At 46.1% G+C, this 19,459-nt stretch overlaps 2 protein-coding genes across 5 annotated transcripts; one reads left to right on the top strand and one right to left on the bottom strand.

The window, feature by feature from the left end:
* The first annotated feature begins 295 nt into the window (after positions 1-295).
* OOEP (oocyte expressed protein) lies at positions 296-17,876 on the top strand. Of its 4 annotated transcripts, XR_013830698.1 has the most exons (5): positions 296-464; positions 659-838; positions 15,225-15,376; positions 16,534-16,655; positions 17,811-17,876. XR_013830698.1 is itself a non-coding variant. In XM_079938640.1 (3 exons), the coding sequence occupies exons 1-3, from the start codon at positions 302-304 to the stop codon at positions 15,248-15,250; spliced, it is 369 nt and encodes a 122-aa protein (XP_079794766.1). In that variant the 5' UTR covers positions 296-301; the 3' UTR covers positions 15,251-15,411. The 4 variants fall into 4 exon arrangements, 3 of the variants coding, with proteins under 3 accessions (XP_079794766.1, XP_079794767.1, XP_079794765.1); XM_079938640.1 differs by lacking the exons at positions 16,534-16,655; positions 17,811-17,876 and having other exon boundaries at positions 15,225-15,411; XM_079938641.1 differs by lacking the exons at positions 15,225-15,376; positions 16,534-16,655; positions 17,811-17,876 and adding an exon at positions 3,815-4,019.
* Positions 10,214-11,938, bottom strand: KHDC3L (KH domain containing 3 like, subcortical maternal complex member). The gene is made up of 3 exons (XM_079939468.1): positions 11,687-11,938; positions 11,332-11,535; positions 10,214-11,086 (listed from the first exon to the last, which is right to left on the bottom strand). The coding sequence occupies exons 1-3, from the start codon at positions 11,853-11,855 to the stop codon at positions 10,251-10,253; spliced, it is 1,209 nt and encodes a 402-aa protein (XP_079795594.1). The 5' UTR covers positions 11,856-11,938; the 3' UTR covers positions 10,214-10,250.
* Positions 17,877-19,459: the final 1,583 nt, after the last annotated feature.

Here is a 19,459-nt window from a genome sequence, read left to right as displayed (position 1 = left end):
GGGACCCCGCTCCAGCCAACCACACCGTCCATCAACCCCGGCGCCTCGGGGCCGGGCGTTACCTGACCGGGCGGCGTCTCCGAGAGCCGCCGGGGTTCCGGGCGGAGGAGAAAGCGGGGCAACGCCACGCGTGGCGGTACGAAGAGCCCCGAGAGCCCTCGCCCACAGGGCGGCCCGGGAGCAGGGCGCAGGCGCACCGGAGGGGGCGGAGCCGGCCGCAAGCCGTAAAGGGCCCAACTTCGCGCCTCCACAAATCCCGCGAGAGCTGCTTGCCCCTTACCCGCTGGCTGCCGGTTCGAGCATGGTCGACGACGCGGGCGCCGCCGAGGGCCGGGGGGACGGGCTGCTGGGGTTCCTATTTACGCCGCCACGGATTCGCTCCCGGCCGTGGTGGTTTCCTGTGCAGGAGCTGAGGAACCCGCTGGTGTTTTCTTTGGAGGCGTGGCTGGCCGACTCGATCTTCGGTGCGCGACCCGGGGCGTGGTGGTGGCCCCCCAGTCGGGAGAGGCCGCCGAGCCGCGCTCCGCAACCCTTTCCGGACGCGCGGGCCGCGTGTGATGCGCTGTGCCTGGCTTCCTGCCCTGCCCGTTCCGTCCCCTTCGGGCCAGCTCCTCCTGCCCTTCTCCGTGCCCCGCTCAGTCTCTCCTTTCGCGTTCAGGCCCGGACCGAGCCGTGGTTCCGGAAATGGAGTGGATGAGCCAGGCCCTGCTGACGGTGGACGCAGTTCACGCCGGGAAGTTGGTGGAAATCACCGTCTTCGGGCGGCCAGCTGTCCAGCGCCGGGTGAAGAGCGTGCTCCTGAGCCTGGCGTCGAGTCACCGGGAGAAGCGTGCCCGAGGTGAGGGGCATGGAAAACGTGCGTGGGGAGGGAGCCACGGGGGAGCCACCTGGCCATACCTGGTCTGCTCACAGCCTCCGTCTTCCCAAAACTCCCAGTATGCTACACGTGGTCCCTGGGCATCCCTTGTGAGTGGAGTCCAAGCAGGACCCTGGGAAGGTAGGCTGAGATGGGATGCATTCAGGCCCCTCACTGCCCGTGCCAGCCTCCGCTTGGTCGCGCCGCTGTTTCCAGGTCCTAGGTTCAGAGCTTCCACCCCGAAAAATGATACTGCCAGCACACATCCACCCCCATGAAGGAGTAGTTTGAAGCAGTGAGCATTTTTCCTTCTCCAGCTGAGAAGATGGAACAACTCGAGGAGTTCTTGAAGGCCCAGGCACCACGTCCCCAGGTCCCCCAGAGTCCTGTTGCATAAGTGTTCTCCGGGGCATGAGAACAGTCCTCCTTCTGCTACTAAAGTTCAGGAGAAGCAAATATCCTTAAATCTGTGCATTTATTTTTTTCCTGTATCTTGATGGACAGTGGTTTGATTCTTTTGCTGCAAACGTGAGTTTGTAGTGCCATTCTAGTAAATAAATGAATTTCCTTTTTTCCAATGGCATAAAGATCTTGGCTCACTCAAAATTAAGCAAATTTATAAAAGATTGACTCTGTTCATTCATATCTTGATGTGAGAGGCTGATAGGTGGAGGGTTTATTTTTGTTTTCTTCTTAGTTTCTATCATTTTGAAACTACTAACCCTTTTATGATTTTATGGTCAGAGTCAGGCCCTCATGCACAGGGGGCAGAAATGCAGGGTCAGTCTGCTTTGGGTTTCTTTTGCATCATTTGTTCTCAAACTTTAATGTGTGTAAGGATCACCTCGAGAGCTTGCTAAAACACAGTTTCTTAGCCCCTTTTCCACTGATTCTGATTCAGTACATTGAGCCCATGAATATGCATTTCTAACAAGCTGTTAGGTAATGCCAGCGCTTCTTCTCTGAGCCTCTCATTTTTAAGCAGGTGTTTGGTTCCTGAGTAGCAACCAGTGGGCCCGTGTGTTTTCTTGGAGTGGAGTCTCTGACCATGCACGTGGGTGGGCATTCCAACATGCAAGCTGAGGCGATCAGCATTCATTCTGCTGGTGCTGTGATTTACCAGAAGGAGCCATGGTAATGGGCAGCTTGTGCATTGGCAGGTGGCCTTCCAGCCGGCTGTCTCCTCTGCCCCCCTCCCTAAGCAGGTGTCCTGCATGGGCTGGGTTGTTTTTCCGTTACCCTTTACAATGCTATGACCAATCTGTGCAAAACAGTTCCAATCCCATGGTGCTTCCACTTTCAGGAAGCAGAATTCTTGGAGGAATGATTGCCAAGAGCTCTGTGGCGTTAGACACAAAGTTGGAGTTGATTTAACTCATACAGTTTCTTCACCCCTTAGCAGTGATGGATTCTAGCCGTTTGCAAGGATTTTAAACACACAGATACACAAATCTTTGATTACAAGGGATATTGAACGTTATTCTACTTCACGTTTCTGTTAAATGCTTTTATACATTTTTCTTTATTCATTTCTGTCATTACTTCTTTCAACTCTGAAGATAAGGATTTTTATTATCTGTAAAAGCTTTTGTAACAAATAATGGTCCGTTACACCCAATACTGTCCACCCCTTTGCTTCTCAAATTTTTTGCATACAGAAAATTTTTATTGTATGTAGTTAAACCAATTACTGTTTTCTGTGTGATTTTTTCCCCTCATCTTCCATTTTACATTTAAGCTTAGAGTGCCTACTTTTTCTCCTTTTGTAGAAATTTGATGAATATTACTACAGGTTTTTCCTGGTGGGATTTTTACGAAATCATGAAATATTTTTGACTGTTCAACATTTGGAGGAAGAGGATTATGCTTAATACTTGTCCAGTTTTCCAAAAATTATTCAAAACTAAGTTAGTAAATGATCCTGTTCTCTATCCTTTATACACGTTAACATATTGAAGTCTTAACCCCCAGTACCTCAGAATGTGACTGTATTTGGAAATAGGGTCTTTAAAGAGGTAATTAAGGTAAAATGAGGTCATGTGGGTGGGCCAGTATGACTTTTTTTAATAAGAAGAGTAAATACAGACACAGATATGTGCATACACAGAGGAAAGACCAGGTGAGGACACAGCAAGAATACGGCTATCTCTGCAAGCCAAAGAGAGAGGCCTCAGAAGAAACCAAACCTGCTGACACCTTGATCTTGGACTTCTAGCCTCCAGAACACTTAGAAAATAAATATCTGTTGTTTAAGCCACCCAGTTAATTATTTTGTTACAGTAGCCCTAGCAAACTAATGCAACATTTAATATCTAAAAAGGGTAGTTGCTCTGTCATTCTAACTTTCAGAATTTGGGAGTAATATTAGCTATATATTTATTGATAAGAGCTTGTATCACATACCAGGCCCTTGAGCTAAGCACCAAAGTAGGATTCTTAGAGCCTAAGTAAATTGCTGAGATCACAGAGCTAGGACTTGGGGGTGGGTGAGATTTGAACCAAAACGTTGAGTCTAGGATCTTACCTCTATAATATACTTTCCCACGTGCTTTTATTTTTCTCCACAGCTGAATTTCAGCTCATTCTCTTTGTGTGTGTGTGTGTGTGTAAGAGGAATTAGAATACACTTAATTTGTTAAGACTCCACAGTATTTGTTATTCTATTGAGGGACAAGACAATGTTTTTTTTTTCCTAACAAGTTGCTAAGGTAGAAGTATCTACTAGTACCACACTGAAAAATAGCATTGTTGATTTTTCTGATGATAAACATACTTACATCCTCAATATTTTTAAATAAGGCAATTTAAAAAGTATTAAAGTAATTACTCAAAAAATCTCACTGCTCATATAGTCCTTTCCAGTAGCTTTCCATTACTCCAAATATTTCTCTATAATTTTAGTAAACATCTTATTTATGTATAGCATTCCATTCATACCAAAACCATGTTCATCCACAGTGTGAAAAGATTCATCAAACAATACAAAGGGGACACATGCATGTAGCCAGCAGCCAGAGAAGAAAAGATACTACCAGCACTCCAGAAGCCCCCATTTTTGCATCCTCCCCAAGGATAACTACTGTTGTGACGTAACTATAAATGGACTCAATCTAAGATTTGTCCATGTTGCCAGCAGGTGTAGTTCCATTGTATGAATAAACCTTAATTTAGTTTTCCATCCTGTTGATGTGCATTTTGGTTGTTTCCTATTTGGACTTATAATGAATAGGGGTACTATGAAAATTGTTGTACATGACTTGGTGCATGCATGTGTGCATTTCTCTTGAGTATATGTCTGGGATTGGAGTTGCTGGATTATAGGACGTGCATAAGTTCAGGTTGCTAAGGTGATTGAACCAGTTGACTTTCAGCAGTGTATGGGACGTCGAGTTGCTCTACATCTGTCAACAGTCGATTTTTATTTTGGAGAATTTAGGTATTAGTGCTATTGCACTGCAGTTTTAAAAAATCTAATCACTTAATTGGTTCCATAATATAAAATTGTGAGTGTACAGTTCGCTTTCTTTCTTAGTAAACTTACGAGTTGTGCCACCATCAGCAGAGACCAGTTTGGGAACATTTCCATCACTTCACAAAGTTCCCTTATGCCTGTTTGCAGACAGTCTGCTGGCTGTCTCCACAAAGTTGCCTTTTCTGAACATTTGAGATAGGTAGAATAATATTCAATGTAGTCTTCTACCTCTGACTTCTCTATCTAGTTGGACTGTCTCTGCTTTTTGATTGGGGGATTTAATGCATTCTAATTTAATGTAATCATCAGTATGATTGGATTTCTGTCTGCCATTTTGCTTTGTTTCCCATCATGTCTTTTGTTTTTTTCCTCCATTTTATGTTAGATAAATTTTTATACACTTTTTTTTTAAGATTTAATGTTATTTGTTTTTGACTGCGTTGGGTCTTTGTTGCTGCGCATGGGCTTTCTCTAGTTATGGCGAGCGGGGGCTACTCTTAGTTGCAGAGCGTGGGCTTCTCATTGCGGGGGCTTCTCTTGTGGAGCATGGGCTCTAGAGCACAGGCTTAATAGTTGTGGCACAGGGGCTTAGTTGCTCCGTGGCATGTGGGATCTTCCCGGACCAGGGCTCGAGCCCATGTCCCCTGTATTGGTGGGCAGATTCTTATCCACTGCGTCACCAGGGAAGTCCCTGTGTACACTTTTAAAGTGATTTTTTTCGCCTTTGTTTTGCCTTAGGGATTAATAAAATACTCATTACATTCTGCTTCAGATTAGTGAAAAGGAGGGAAGGAGGAAGGAAAAACAGTTGAATAAGTGGAGACACTATGTTCTTAGATAGCAGAGTGAAGTGTTGCATGTTTGTGGTCTGTTCTTCCCAGAACTCAGTGCAATTCCAATTATAGTCACAACCAGTTTTTAGGGGCTGAGGCTGTAGGATGAGAGTCCTTAAAGTCTGATTTTACATGTGATTCAGAGGGACCCAAAAAGGCTATAATAAGGTTTTTTTGGGTTTTTTAAAAAATATTTATTTTTGGCTGCGTTGGGTCTTTGTTGCTGTGTGCGGGCTTTCTCCAGTTGCAGTGAGCAGGGTCTACTCTTTATTGCGGTGCACGGGCTTCTCATTTCAGTGACCTCTCTTGTTGCGGAGCACAGGCTCTAGGCACGCGGGCTCAGTAGTTGTGGCTCGTGGGCTCAGTAGTTGTGGCTCGTGGGCTCTAGGAGCGCACGCTCCAGTAGTTGTGGAGCATCGGCTTCATTGCTCTGCGGCATGTGGGATCTTCCTGGACAGGGCTCGAGCCCGTGTCCCCAGCATTGGCAGGTGGATTCTAAACCACTGCGCCACCAGGGAAGTTCTATAATAAGGTTTTAACTAGGGTCTAGTAAAATATTCTGATTAGGTAAATAGGGCAGATGTGTATTAACTAAACCGAAGTACGCAGGTGGTCATAACAGGAATAGCCTGTCACTTATGCTCCACAGCGATGTTCCCAAGATTTCCAGAGAACCCATAAACAGCTGAAATTGTATTCTTTGATACCTTTAGTGAGCACACTCAAAGACACTGTCCACACTAAATTATTTGCTGCCAACCAGTTTACCCTGCCCCCAAAACGTGTAGACAGGATTCGCTCTTCTCAAACTGCCTGCAGTCTTCTTCCTTGCTTACAAATCCTGCTCTTATTTTTTGATGTTTCCTCATGGTTAGATCTAGGTTATATATTTTTGGCAAAAATACTGGGTAAATCATATTTTGTCTTTCTCAGAGCATCACATAAGGAGGCACATGGTTTGTTTTGGTTTTTCCCCACTCTTAGTGATATTTTAAAAGGCCATGTTTTGATTAGAAGTGTGGAGTTGAGAAATTTTGATGAGGGAAATAGTGCCAACCTGGTGTAACTACAGTGGAGTGGCAGGAGGACCTGGGGCAGACTGTCAGCGTGTGCTCCACAGCTGAGCCCAGACGTTTTCCACACAGTCTGTCAACAGTGAACCTTTTTCTTTGGTGCCTCTAGTCAGCCTATTCAACAACTGTTCACACTGGGGCTTCCCTGGTGGCGCAGTAGGTAAGAATCCGCCTGCCAATGCAGGGGACACGGGTTCGAGCCCTGGTCCGGGAAGATCCCACATGCCGCAGAGCAGCTAAGCCCGTGTGCCGCAACTACTGAGCCTGCGCTCTAGAGCCCGTGAGACACAACTACTGAAGCCCACATGCTGCGAGTACTGCAGCCTGTGCGCCTAGAACCCATGCTCCTCAACAAGAGAAGCCACCGCAATGAGAAGCCCGCGCACCGCAACGAAGAGTAGCCCCTGCTCGCACAACTAGAGAAAGCCCTTGCGCAGCAACAAAGACCCAATGCAGCCAAAAATAAATAAATAAATTTTTTAAAAAACTGTTCAGACTAACCTCTTTACTAGCCCTCATACATTTTACCTGCAAAAATGTACAAGTAAGAGTCACTGTTTCCAGAATTCTTTAGTTTTTTTTAACTTTAAATAATTGAAGTATAGTTATTTATAATATTATTATTAGTTTCAGGTGTACAACATAGTGATTCAATATTTTTATAGCTTATACTCCATTTAAAGTTATTACAAAATAATGGCTATATTCCTCTGTGCTGCACAAGAGATCCTTATTGCTTATCAATTTTTAAAAAATAAATTTATTTATTTATTTTTGGCTGTGTTGGGTTTTTGTTGCTGTGCGTGGGCTTTCTCTAGTTGTGGTGAGTGGGGGCTACTCTTCATTGCAGTGCCCGGGTTTCTCATTGTCGTGGCTTCTCTTGTTGTGGAGCATGGGCTCTAGGCGCACGGTCTTCAATAGCTGTGGCACGTGGGCTCAGTAGTTGTGGCTCACGGGCTCTAGAGCTCAGGCTCAGTAGTTGTGGAGCACGAGCTTAGTTGCTCCACAGCAGGTGGGATCTTCCCGGACCAGGGCTCAAACCTGTGTTCCCTGCATTGGCAGGTGGGTTCTTAACCACTGCGCATCCAGGGAAGCCCAGGAAGCTCGCTTACCAATTTTATACATAGTAGTTTGTATCCCTTAATCCCATCCCCCTATCTTGCCCCTCCCACTGCCTTGTCCCAACTGGTAACCACTAGTTTGTTCTCTGTATCTGTGAGTCTGTTTCTGTTTTGTTACATACATTCGTTTGTTTTATTTTTTAGATTCTACATATAAGTGATAACAGTATTTGTTTTTCTCTGACCTATTTCAATAAGCGTAATACTCTCTTGGTCCATCCACATTGTTGCAAATGGCAGAATTTCATTCTTATGGCCAAGTAATATATCATTGTGTGTGTATACATATATATATACACACACACATATATACATATATATAAATATACACACCACATCTTCTTTATCCATTCTTCTGTTGATGGACACTTAAGGTTGCTTCCATATCTTGGCTATTGTAAATAATGCTGGTATGAGAATTGGGATGCATGTATCTTTTCCATAGGAGACTTCTGTAGTTTCTGCCTTCGTTCTTTGACAACTTCCATGAACGGCCTTGGGCCTCAGTTCCCAAACAGAATCTTCCTATCTAATCTCCATCTTCTTTTAATGGGTAAAATACATTCTTCTGTGTATATAGTATCCATGTCGTTTAAGGAATAAAATGAGCACTACAGCATACCTTAATAGAATAAGATCAATATTTTGGGAAGCCATCTGTATACACCTTTTCCCTCAACTAATTTTGTATGCATTGTAATAAATTGCAAGACTGCCAATTGAACAGTGAGTAGGTTAGCCCTCTCAGATATTAAAACACTGTATAAAGATACATAGTTAAAACAGTGGGGTAGATAGAAAAAAAATAGAAAAAATGACACACATGGACGTAAAATAGACTGGTAACCTTGAGTTTGGGTGAGTGAAGCCAGAGTAGCTCTCGTACCATGTAGTACGAGGATACTTGGTGTGGCTATTTTGTCGGGCAGTTCGGCAATATAAAATCTGAAAGGGGCTCATTCTTTAACCAGCAGTTCCACTTCTAGGAAGTTCTCTTAGGGAAATATTCCAACGTGGACTCAAGGATGCACGTAGAAATTCAAGACAGCAGTTTGTAATTGAGTAATTGGAGAAACAAACTAATCAACCACTAAGGGAAGAGCTAAATCAAACGGTACCGGTACCCATCCTGAGAAAAATCAAGCTGCTAGAAGAAGGGGAAAAAAGGTGTGTACAATTACGTAAAAGTGCAAGTTAAACTGTTACTTCCGTAAGACAGTAAGCTTGAAACGGCAGATAGGAAGGTCTGGGGACTTTGATCTGGGTGAAAACTTGGATGTCACTGGTCCATGCCCTGCTTGGAGAGGAAACCAGTAAGGTTTTTTTGTTTTGTTTTGTTTCTTAAATCAACACTTTATAGGCATAAGGAGTTTTACCTAAGTGTCATCACATCTAAATGCTTCTATTTAAAGTTCAGTCTCCTTTTCTTGGCTCATCTCCAACCAAGGATGTTTACCGTATCTTACCATTTTCTTTCATAAAATCATCTCAGACATGTCTATGTGTGTATATATAGGGTATATTAAACCTAGTTTCAGGATAGTCACAGACTCCTAAATGTTCCATTGGTTTGCTACCTGCTGTTCAGTAATCTTTCTTGTAAAGGACAGAATTTGATGCTCTGGTCATGTGGGTACTACCCAGAGGGGGGAAAAATCAAGATTGAGTCTTAATTCTACTCTGATGTAGCCTCAGTTGAAACTTTGAGTCTGCATTGATTTTGAGTCTAAATGTTTAAGGTTCACTCAGCCTTGCCTCTTCTGAAAATAGTTAATAGCCTATTTGTAAATTCAGCTTTGCATCTTTATATCCCTTGTTATAAACTAAAGGCTTATTCAAAATTGGAGTCATCATTACTGGTGACCAAAGGGTCTACAATAGACATACCACTTCCTGCTCTTTAAAATTAGGTTTCCTTGGATTTTTAAAATGAAAATTTTCATAGCACTAAATTGACTTGTGCTATTTAAAAAAAAAATCCTAACACCCAGCTGTCAACAGTTTACTTCTAGCCAGGGCACCAGCATCCCAGCCAGCAGCCCGGAACAGGAAGCCAAACTGATAGAGATGCTACTTCTCTGTGCGGTGGTACTCATAGTACAACATGTGAGTGTATAAAGTTAACATGTTGTACATCTTAATTTACACTGTATTATATGTCAAATATATTTCAATTTTAAAAAGTGACAAGGAGGGCTCCCCACTGCTGCGGTTACTAGTTAGCAGGGAAGAGTCACCAGCACTGCTTGTGTCTCGCTGGCTCCAAACATCACTGGAGGTCGAGTGACCCGGGCAGGACTTGGAGATGACAGCTGCGCTGTCCTGGCCATTTCAGTTTTCCCCTAGTCGCCAGCAGTTGCCCGAGCTGGGAAGTCTCTGCTTGCAGCGCTATGATGTGCCCACCCGTGAGGCCCGTTGAAACCAAGTTTTCGCATCCCTTGTCTCTGAGTAGAAATATCTCAGGCTTGGAAAGGTTTCCCATGAGGACAGACTCCACGGCCGGAGAGGTCCCTCACCTTGCAAAGCCAGATGCGCGTGGTGAAGGAGCACAGGGGAAGCACCTGCCCGAGGCGCGAGAGACTGCGGCCCCGGGCCGCTAGAAAGCTCTCACCTGCCTCTGGGTAGAAAGCCACCTGGAGCAGATAGTGGTTGCTGGAGCGACGTGCCTGTCTCTCCCCTTCCCCCTGCCAATTAACAGACGTTAGGGAAATTCGATGCTTTATTAGAACTCTTTAGATTCGTGTTTGCAAACATTTAACAGGGAGTGGCGGGGAGCGGGGAAGCCAAGAACAACCCACACCATTCTTTTCTCAGCTTCTGCAGCAGGATAGGGTTCCAGGAGGGGCTTCCACTTTGACCTTGCCTGGCTCTCTTGCTCCTGGGCCCGAAACGCGTTCAGAACCTGGTAACCGGACCCTGGATAGCTTCGGGGAAGCTCTGGGTGGCCGCCTCCCGGGCTGCGCCGGGTGACCGCTGGGTGGCCGCCTCCCGGGCTGCTCCGGGGGACCGCTGGGTGGCCGCCTCCCGGGCAGCGCCGGGGGACCGCTGGGTGGCCGCCTCCCGGGCAGCGCCGGGGGACCGCTGGGTGGCCGCCTCCCGGGCCGCGCCGGGGGACCGCTGGGTGGCCGCCTCCCGGGCCGCGCCGGGGGACCGCTGGGTGGCCGCCTCCCGGGCCGCGCCGGGGGACCGCTGGGTGGCCGCCTCCCGGGCCGCGCCGGGGGACCGCTGGGTGGCCGCCTCCCGGGCCGCGCCGGGGGACCGCTGGGTGGCCGCCTGCCGGGCCGCGCCGGGGGACCGCTGGGTGGCCGCCTCCCGGGCCGCGCCGGGGGACCGCTGGGTGGCCGCCTCCCGGGCCGCGCCGGGGGACCGCTGGGTGGCCGCCTCCCGGGCCGCGCCGGGGGACCGCTGGGTGGCCGCCTCCCGGGCCGCGCCGGGGGACCGCTGGGTGGCCGCCTCCCGGGCCGCGCCGGGGGACCGCTGGGTGGCCGCCTGCCGGACCGCGCCGGGGGACCGCTGGGTGGCCGCCTGCCGGACCGCGCCGGGGGACCGCTGGGTGGCCGTCTGCCGGACCGCGCCGGGGGACCGCTGGGTGGCCGCCTGCCGGACCGCGCCGGGGGACCGCTGAGTCCCGCCCTCCCGGGCTTCGCCGGGGCACAGATGGGTCGCCGCCTGTCGGACTGCACTGGGGGACCGCTGGGTGGCCGCCTCCCGGGCAGGAGGCTTCTCAGAGCCTGGAAGAAGAGCAAAGAGAGGAGGTCGCACCTGTGTCCCACATACTCTCCACATAAGGAGTTACCCCTTCGGGCTGCAGGGCTGGGAGCCCGGAATCTGAGAGAACGAGGTCAATTTGCTCCTCTGGATCCCTTGCAAAGAGGAAACCTTCTTCCAGTCGAATTAAGAGGATGAGACCGCTGCCCCGGCACAGCCAGGACGCACCAGAATCCCTCCCAAGGAACCCGGGGCCTGCCTAGGGTACCTTTCATTGTTCCCGGCCCCGTACTTTGCGCCCGGAGTTGGCGGTGATAGTCAGCCAAGTTCATGATCATCGTGTATACATCCTTCTGGTAATAAGGCCGTCCAAATATCAAGATCTCAGCCTCGCCGTCCGGGTCCCACTGATTAACGTGAAGCAGGGTCTGCGACACACACTCGACATGCGGGATGTGCTCTCCGCCCAGGCCTGCGCAGGAAGCAACGAGGTGCTGAGCAGTGGGGCCTGGGAGGGGAGGCAGCGGGGGCCCGGATGCGAGCCAGAGCCGCGAAGAGGCTGCCTGGGCGCGGCCAGCCTGCGGTGAGGGGCGGCCTCGGCCTCACCGCTCGGGCCCGCTCACCGAAGATTGCTTCCACCAGCCAGGCCTCCAGGTGAATTGCCCTCGGACTCTTCAGGTACTCGGAGTGAAACCAGTAGGGCCGCTTGGTGAGGTTACCGAGCACCTCGAAGAGCGTCCCTTCTCGCTGTTCCAGCTGAACGAGAGTCGGAAACCGCTTGGGGGCGGCCATGCCACGGCGAGCCTCGCAGGGGGCTGTGGGTCCGCTGCCAATCGCCGGCCGCGCGTGAGACACGGCGCCGCAACGGCCCACCGGCCTTATATCCAGGGCTTTCGGCAAGCCCCTCCCCCACCCGCGCCCTCCTCATTGGACTCCAGGCCTCGCCCCCGAAGCCCGCAGCCGGGGCTTCTTCCCCGGAAGGCGCAGCTGCGCTGGGGCGCGCGCCCAGGGCGCTCTCACTGGGCGGTAGCATCTGGATCCTGCCGCTTCCCCGAGCGCCAGGCTGGAGGCCACAACCGGGAAGCTGCGGAAGCCTTAACTGTGGACGCTGGGCGGCCAGGACAGCCGCGGAGACGTAGGGAAGATCCAACGTCGGGCCGACAGCTTTCAGAGGAGCGAATCGGTATTTGCAGATAGCCGGGTGCCTTTCAGACAGTTCTAATGGGACCAGTTTAGCGTTCCCGAGGCATTGGAATAAATTTTAATGGAAAACCTAATTAAGTACGTCGGAAAACAAACGCTCAAGGAGCAGAAAAAGGTATTCGGAGGCCAAAGTAAGCCCCTCCCCACTTCCTCCTGAACCCTGACCACTGAGCACCCTCCCCAGATGCCACTGCATTTCACGCTTCGGCCTTAACCTGTTAAGAGACGGCTGCGCACACCCAACAGCGCCTGGTCCGTGTGGTTTGCACCCCAGAGGGAAATCCCTTGAAAGTAACACGATTATAGCTCCATTTCTTGATTTTTCTGTCCAGCTGAAAGCATTGCCTATTAACTGCTGCCCAGGAAGATGAAGGTACATAGCTCTCCCACCAGTGGTTGGCGTATCATGCCCAGATCCAGCGGCCAGAGAGCCTCGGAATTCAGTCAGCCTCCTTGTTTGCTCTGTGGCCAAAGAAGTGCATGAGAAATTTGCAGGCGTCTGACAGGGTTAAAAGTCTTCAGACCTAAGCAGAATATGAATTAGGAGCCAAAGAAGGGCTCCATTCAAAGGATCCATTCAAAGCCTCACGGATGGGATAGACTTATAAACGTCCGTGGGTAGACAGAACCATTAGGAGAGTGTATAACTGAAACCCAAGGATCTGGGCTCCGTCACCACCTCCCCTGTAGGTTCTGGGGGCCACTAACATAGCAACTAGAAATTGACATGTGAGGCCCCATCAGTGTCACCAACGAGAATCCAATTCAGGAAGCATCCCCATGAAAATCTCTAGTCTGAAATCTGTTTCTTATATCAAAATGATATAGGATGATTTTTTTTTTCCTTTGGCCACACAGCATGCTGGATCTTAGTTCCCCCACCAGGGATCAACCCCTGCCCCCTGCAATGGAAGCACAGAGTCCTAACCACTGGACCCAGGGAATTCCCTAGACGATGATATTTTTGTTCCTTGGTTGGCCTAAGAGGATACTGGCAGTTCTATGCATGTTAATGTCATGTGTGTGTGTGTGTGTGTGTGTATAGAGACCCTTTACTTCAGTGAAGTTTCAGAATTGGGTAAAGAAATGCTTAAGAGAATTAAAACCATAGTATTAGTAATTGTGTTAAAAAGGAATCTATCATTTATGTAAAATCCTAGAATATGCAAACTAATCTGTAGTGATAGAAATCGGGGAGTGATTGTCTGGAGATGGGGTGGAGAGAGGAAGGGAGTGGAAAAAGGCACTAGGATACTCTCGGGGGATGATGGGAATGTGCATTATCTTGATTACAGGGGTGGTTTCACTGGATGTGTCTATATGTCAAAACTGGTCAAATTGTACACATTTTAGTATAAGCAATTTATTGTACTTTAGATATTCTCCAAAGTGGTTTAAAAAAAGAAAGAAATCCATATACATGGTGTTTTAGGTTCCTGTAATATTTTAGATAATTTAGCATATTAGAGAGACAGTTTTGCAACTCCAATTTAAAATACATAATTAAGTAATGGATTTAGATGTGTGACTTTAAGATGAAATCCTAGTTTATATTCAATATTGGATCACTGAAGAGAACTTCAGGTTCAACGTATTAATGTTTCATTTATTTGGTTTGAAGGTATTAGTAATTGGGAAGTTCTTATTTGTTATTTGATTAAAGTACTTTGCAATCCTTTTGCCATGTATGAGGATGTTTAGTTAATTAAATATGTCAGTGGGACCTTGTGCCATTCAGAGGCCATTAAACATAATTGTTAAAACTTTCTAGGCTTATGAATAGCATAGTAAGGTTTGAAAGTAAAACTTGAAAGCTTAAGGGAGGACTGGTGGTTTGGTTTTTATAATTTGAGAAAATAAAATATTAATTTTCCAAGAAGTCTCTAAACACTCTTTTGAGTGCACAGAAATCATTCTCAACATCTTTCACTGTCTTCCTCCAGCTTACCTAGACTCATCAGACCTGGTATCCTCCCAGTTCAGTTATACAATTTTGTTAGAACAGTATTCAAGTTTATACTATTGTGGTCTTGTAAACAATATTCATAGCTGCATATAGTTTACTATGATTTCTTGCACAAACTTTTGTTTTTCTTGATGTTATAAATTCCTTCTTTGTTCAAATACTGCTTTCTATTTTTTCAAATGCTTATTCGTCTATGTACTCCTTCATTCCCAGACTCTCCCCGAATGTGTAAATGTCTCTCCAGGACGTCCAGTGGCACAGCAGGCTCTTTATCAGTTCATCCTCACAGTATTGCTCCTGCAGTCTTTTTTTTTTTTCTTAATTGAAGTATAGTCGAGGTACAATATATAAATTCCAGGTGTACAATATAATGATTCACAATTTTTAAAGTTATACTCTAGCTTCTGCAGATGTAACTGCTTTTATCTAAGCCAGCTGCTCTCTGGCACGCCCTGTGGATTACTAGAGCCTTTTCTAGTAAGGCTTTCTGGATGCCATGACTTACTTTTTATTCTTGCTTGTTTTTTTTTTAAATTTATTTATTGTATTTTTTAATTTTTTTGGCTGCGTTGGGTCTTCGTTGCTGCGCGCAGGCTTTCTCTAGTTACGGCAAGCGGGGGCTACTCTTTGATGTGGTGCATGAGCTTCTCGTTGCAGTGGCTTCCCTTGTTGCGGAGCACAGGCTCTAGGTACGTGGGCTTCAGTAGCTGTGGCACACGGGCTTAGTTGCTCCACAGCCTGTGGGATCTTCCCGGACCAGGGCTCGAACCTGCGTCCCTTGCATTGGAAGGCGGATTCTTAACCACTGCGCCACCAGGGAAGCCCGCTTGTTTTGTTTTTTATATTTTGGAGTGGTGGTGATAGCATTCAGGCAAAAATTATTAAATTGATACAGGTATAATCATCTTCAAGATGATCCTCGTGGTTCCTAGTGTAACTTATCTTTCCTACTTTCTTTCTTTCTTTTTTTTTCCTGCTTTGTTTCTGATTAGCTTCCAGGAAGCTGGGAATGAACTAACTGAATTCCAGGAAGGAAGCAGAGAATTAGAAGCAGAATTGCAGGAAAAATTGGTACAGGCTGAAGAAAGAAATAGACACTTGCAAGCTGATAACCAGACTGAAATATGAAGTGGAAGCATTCAAGGTAATTGTGGTAGTAGAAGCTGGTGTCTCCTGTGCTGGGTTGATGAAAATGAGAAATACATTTTTTCAGGTGGAGCTTAAGAGCAGTGGGCAACAAAAAAATATATAAAAACAGGTTGCAAGTGAATTTTTGAAATAAAATGTTTTATTTCATGGAACCAAGGGAAAGGTGGTTTAGAGTTTAGAAGTTCACTTGGAAACCTCATAGCTGTCAGTTTTCTAGCTATAATGTTCCTAGGTATAATATTGTATCCCTGTAATTTTCAAAGGCTGTCTGATTATTTGACAATAGATTGCTTCATTCTATAGTACTTGAAAATTGTACATATATGTGAAATATGCATTTATTTCATCGTTCGTTATCTCCTCAGTTTTGGAGTCTAGTTTGGGTTAAAATATTAGCTTTAAAACGGAATCTTCAGCGGTAAAAAGATTAATCCCTTTCTTTGCACTTCACTACCTGCCTTAGCCAAATGCTTGGGAGTGTTTCTGTGTCCAGGGAGTGGGTGGGTTTGGAAGGTGGGGAGGTCCGGTAAGGATATGGAATTTGGACTCAGTGTTAGTCTACCCTGGGCTTCCCCGCGCTGCATTTAGCCTGAGAACCCAGAGGTTCCCACACCAAGTTCAGGGTTTTTGAGGCAATGCTTTCATTATTTTACTTCTCTTCAGAGAGAGACTTCCTTTCATTTTGATGAAGCCAGTCCTCTGTCTTTTCCTAAGGAAGAATGCGTGTCTGAAAATATTTTCATTCTATTTGCACAGCTAATTGGACATTTGGCTATAGATTCTTGACTAGAAATAATTTTCCCCTCAAAATTTCATGGTTTGCTTCAGTGTCCCCTAGCTTCCAGTGATGCTTTTGAGAAGTTTAAGCCTTTCTGATTTTAACCTCTGGGAAATGTTCTAAAATTAGTTTGTTCATCATTTTTTCGCATCTGTTTTGTCTTACCTCTTTCTAGAATTCCTGTTTATTCAAAAGTTGGCCTCTGCATCCATATTCTTCCTTTTTAAAAATTTTTCACCTCTTTGCTTTGCGCTGTTTGGGGTTGTCTGGTAAGCACTAAAGCTTGGGAACTAAGTGGAAGCTGGAGCATGGGGGTCTGTCTGCACCAGACAAGGGCTGAGGGCGGTGTGCAGTCTCTTAGGTTTTCCCGCCAGGTTCTCCACTGGGTTGGCCGCCCCTGGAGAGGTTGCAGGCCCATCTCTGCGTTCCTTGCAGCTGTCCTGCTGCCCGCAGTTCGTCCCTGCACTTGGATCTGGTGTCCCAGACCACTTTGCAGGTGAGAGTGAAGACAGGCCTATGTATTTATGACCATTAGCTTGGCTGGCTCTCTAGCCCCCACGTCCCACACAGAGCGGACCTCCCTTCGGAGGGAGGGGCCAGGAATGGATCCCCAGCCTGGATCCCCTTGCCTCCCGTCCCCCCAGCTGGAGCCCACCCCAATCCCTCACAAGACCGAAGGCCAGAAGCGGGTCCCCCAAGTCCCAGATGGTCCCCTGGGCAGGACACCGCTGGGCACACAAGACTGAGGGCCTGGTCCTGGATCCCATGATGCTTCTGCCCCGGGAGTGTGGCCAGTGAGTATTCTCACTGCCTCTCCAGCTCTGGAAACGGGCCCTCAGGCACATACATTTATTTCCCTCCTTGTCTGAACCTGGAGGAAACACTTCTTTTTAAGTTTTGTACTGCTTGGGCAGGACGCATTTTTCTCTTACCTTAGCAGGAGAACCAGCCTTGAGTGGGTGGAGACATCACACAGTCCAAGGTCGCAGGGAGGGTGGACTTTCACTGAACTTGGGAGATATCAATTGAAAGAAGCTTTCTGCTGTGCAATGTGTATTACAATTCTTGTATATTTAAATACACAATACCTTTAGCCCACTCATTTACAAGTGGGACAGCTTGTCCTAAGAAAAATTCAAGAGAAAGACACGGATAAACAGCTCCGAATACTTTGAATATTTCAAAGAACCTAAATATTTACCATTTAGGAGACTTGGTAAATGTAGATATAGATCTACATTTATGGTTATGTAAAAATGTATGTTCGCAGTCTATTCAGTGAAAAAAGGAAGCTGTGAAACAAAATGTATACTATTACTGATGTTAAATAGACGTACTTAATGCAGATAATTAAGAAAATCCAAAACAAACTCTAATGCTTCCCCCCTCCTTTTGGTTTCCTTTCAAGTGCAAGGCTCTGTAAAGCATTCTCAGAACACAGTATTAGTGAGTAACTCTCACTCCTCTGTTCCCCTTTACCCCATTTTCCCCCTACATTTAGTGATCTGTTGTCTCTTTACTGCTACTAAAACCTTGAATTCCACAGGAATGAACATTTTGGTTCTCTTGTCCCTGCTGTGTCCCCAGTGTAGAGTAGGCACTCAAATACAAGCACCACGAAGACAGGAATTTTTGTTTGTTTGTTCCCCAGTGCATCCTCAACATCTAGAATAGCATCGGCACCTAGGAGGCGCTCGGTATATATTTGTTGAAGAACGTCCATCATAACTGGCAGCTTCCTCAGAATCTGGTGTGTAGCATCCATCGTGAACAGGACTTCTGTGAGTGGAGAGGAAACCTAACTATTTGTACTAGGTTAAATATACTACTTATTTAAGTCTTAATATTCCTTGAAAACTAAGTAACTGCTTCCATAGCTATTAAAATAGAACTTATGAATTTAGCAAAGTGTTATTGAACCTTTAAATGCCTTAACATTGATAAATGTATTCAAATATTCATGGATTCTTCATTAAAATGTCAAGTTTAACATAAATTTGCTTCCAGTGCTTAAAAAAAACGAATTACAAACAAATCAGGATTGTTACAAGAATTGTTATCCCAACTACACTTAAATAGGGTACAAAAACTGATATTACCATGGATTTAAACTTTCTTATTTATCTATATTTTATTCCAAATTAATTATTGTACACTCCTTGTGTATGTATTTTTTTGAGATATTTATCTTTCTAGCACTATGATAATCTCATCAGACCCAAAAGGGGAAGGAAGGAAGACTTCATTTTAGACTCTGCAGGTTGTCAGTGCTTAATATAACATATGCCTTTTAAAGTATCTTGAATGGATAATATACATGGTCCAAAGGCTATACAATGAAGTCTCTTTCGTCATTTAAACACTGTATCTTTTCAAAGCTTTTCTATGCAGATACAAAGATATATGTACATATATGCTTTTAAACACAACTGGTAGCATACAGTACACAGTTTGCAGTATTTTTTCACTTAACAGTGTATCTTGAGGATGGTTGCATATTGAACCTGACTTCACCTGAGATACTACAAATTTATTTCTATTTTTCTTTCTCATGCTACAATAGAAATTTCATGAGGATGAGGACTTTTGTCTTTTTCACTGCTTTTTATTTTTTAGGGCTTCCTACATTGTAAATATGTGTTTATCTTGTTCATGAATCTTTACCTTGTATTCTGTGTTTTGCTTTTATCAGACATGCTGTTGCAATATATATCCTTGTACACGTGGGAGTATATCTATAGGATAAAATTCTAAATGCAGACCTGCTGGGTTAAAGAGTTTTAACATTTCAATGGATAAGATGTTGCCAAATGGTGCCCCACTGAGATTGAATCTTTTTTTTTTTTTTTTTTTTTTGCGGTACGCGGGCCTCTCACTGTTGTGTCCTCTCCCATTGCGGAGCACAGGCTCCGGACGCGCAGGCTCAGCGGCCATGGCTCACGGGCCCAGCCACTCTGCGGCATGTGGGATCCTCCCGGACCGGGGCACGAACCCGTGTCCCCTGCATCGGCAGGCGGACTCTCAACCACTGCGCCACCAGGGAAGCCCAGATTGAACCATTTTTACAGCATTATACCATTGAAACTTATTTTTAGAGAAAACCAGTACATATACATTGTGTTCCTTCTTCAAAAGACATCATTGACAACAAGGACCTACTGTATGGCACAGGGACTCTGCTCAATACTCTGTAATAACCTAAATGGGAAAAGAATTTGCAAAAGAATAGATACATGTATGTGTATAGCTGAGTCATTTTGCTTTACACCTGAAACTAACACAACATTGTTAATCAACTCT

This window comes from Stenella coeruleoalba (assembly GCF_951394435.1).
Source record: "Stenella coeruleoalba genome assembly, chromosome: 12".
NCBI lineage: Eukaryota > Metazoa > Chordata > Mammalia > Artiodactyla > Delphinidae > Stenella > Stenella coeruleoalba.
Note: the sequence above shows the minus strand (reverse complement) of the source record. Positions and strands in the feature narration are given on the sequence as shown.

What these genes read in the sequence shown, in the direction of transcription:
- OOEP (XM_079938639.1), top strand. Translation starts at nt 302, where the DNA reads ATGGTCGACGACGCGGGCGCCGCCGAGGGCCGGGGGGACGGGCTGCTG. An exon ending in GCTGGCCGACTCGATCTTCG is followed by an intron (nt 465 to 658) that starts GTGCGCGACCCG and finishes TTTCGCGTTCAG; the next exon opens with GCCCGGACCGAGCCGTGGTT. An exon ending in CCGGGAGAAGCGTGCCCGAG is followed by an intron (nt 839 to 1,173) that starts GTGAGGGGCATG and finishes TTCCTTCTCCAG; the next exon opens with CTGAGAAGATGGAACAACTC.
- KHDC3L (XM_079939468.1), bottom strand. Translation starts at nt 11,855, where the DNA reads ATGGCCGCCCCCAAGCGGTTTCCGACTCTCGTTCAGCTGGAACAGCGA. An exon ending in GCTGGTGGAAGCAATCTTCG is followed by an intron (nt 11,536 to 11,686) that starts GTGAGCGGGCCC and finishes CTTCCTGCGCAG; the next exon opens with GCCTGGGCGGAGAGCACATC. An exon ending in GGGGCCGGGAACAATGAAAG is followed by an intron (nt 11,087 to 11,331) that starts GTACCCTAGGCA and finishes CTCTTCTTCCAG; the next exon opens with GCTCTGAGAAGCCTCCTGCC.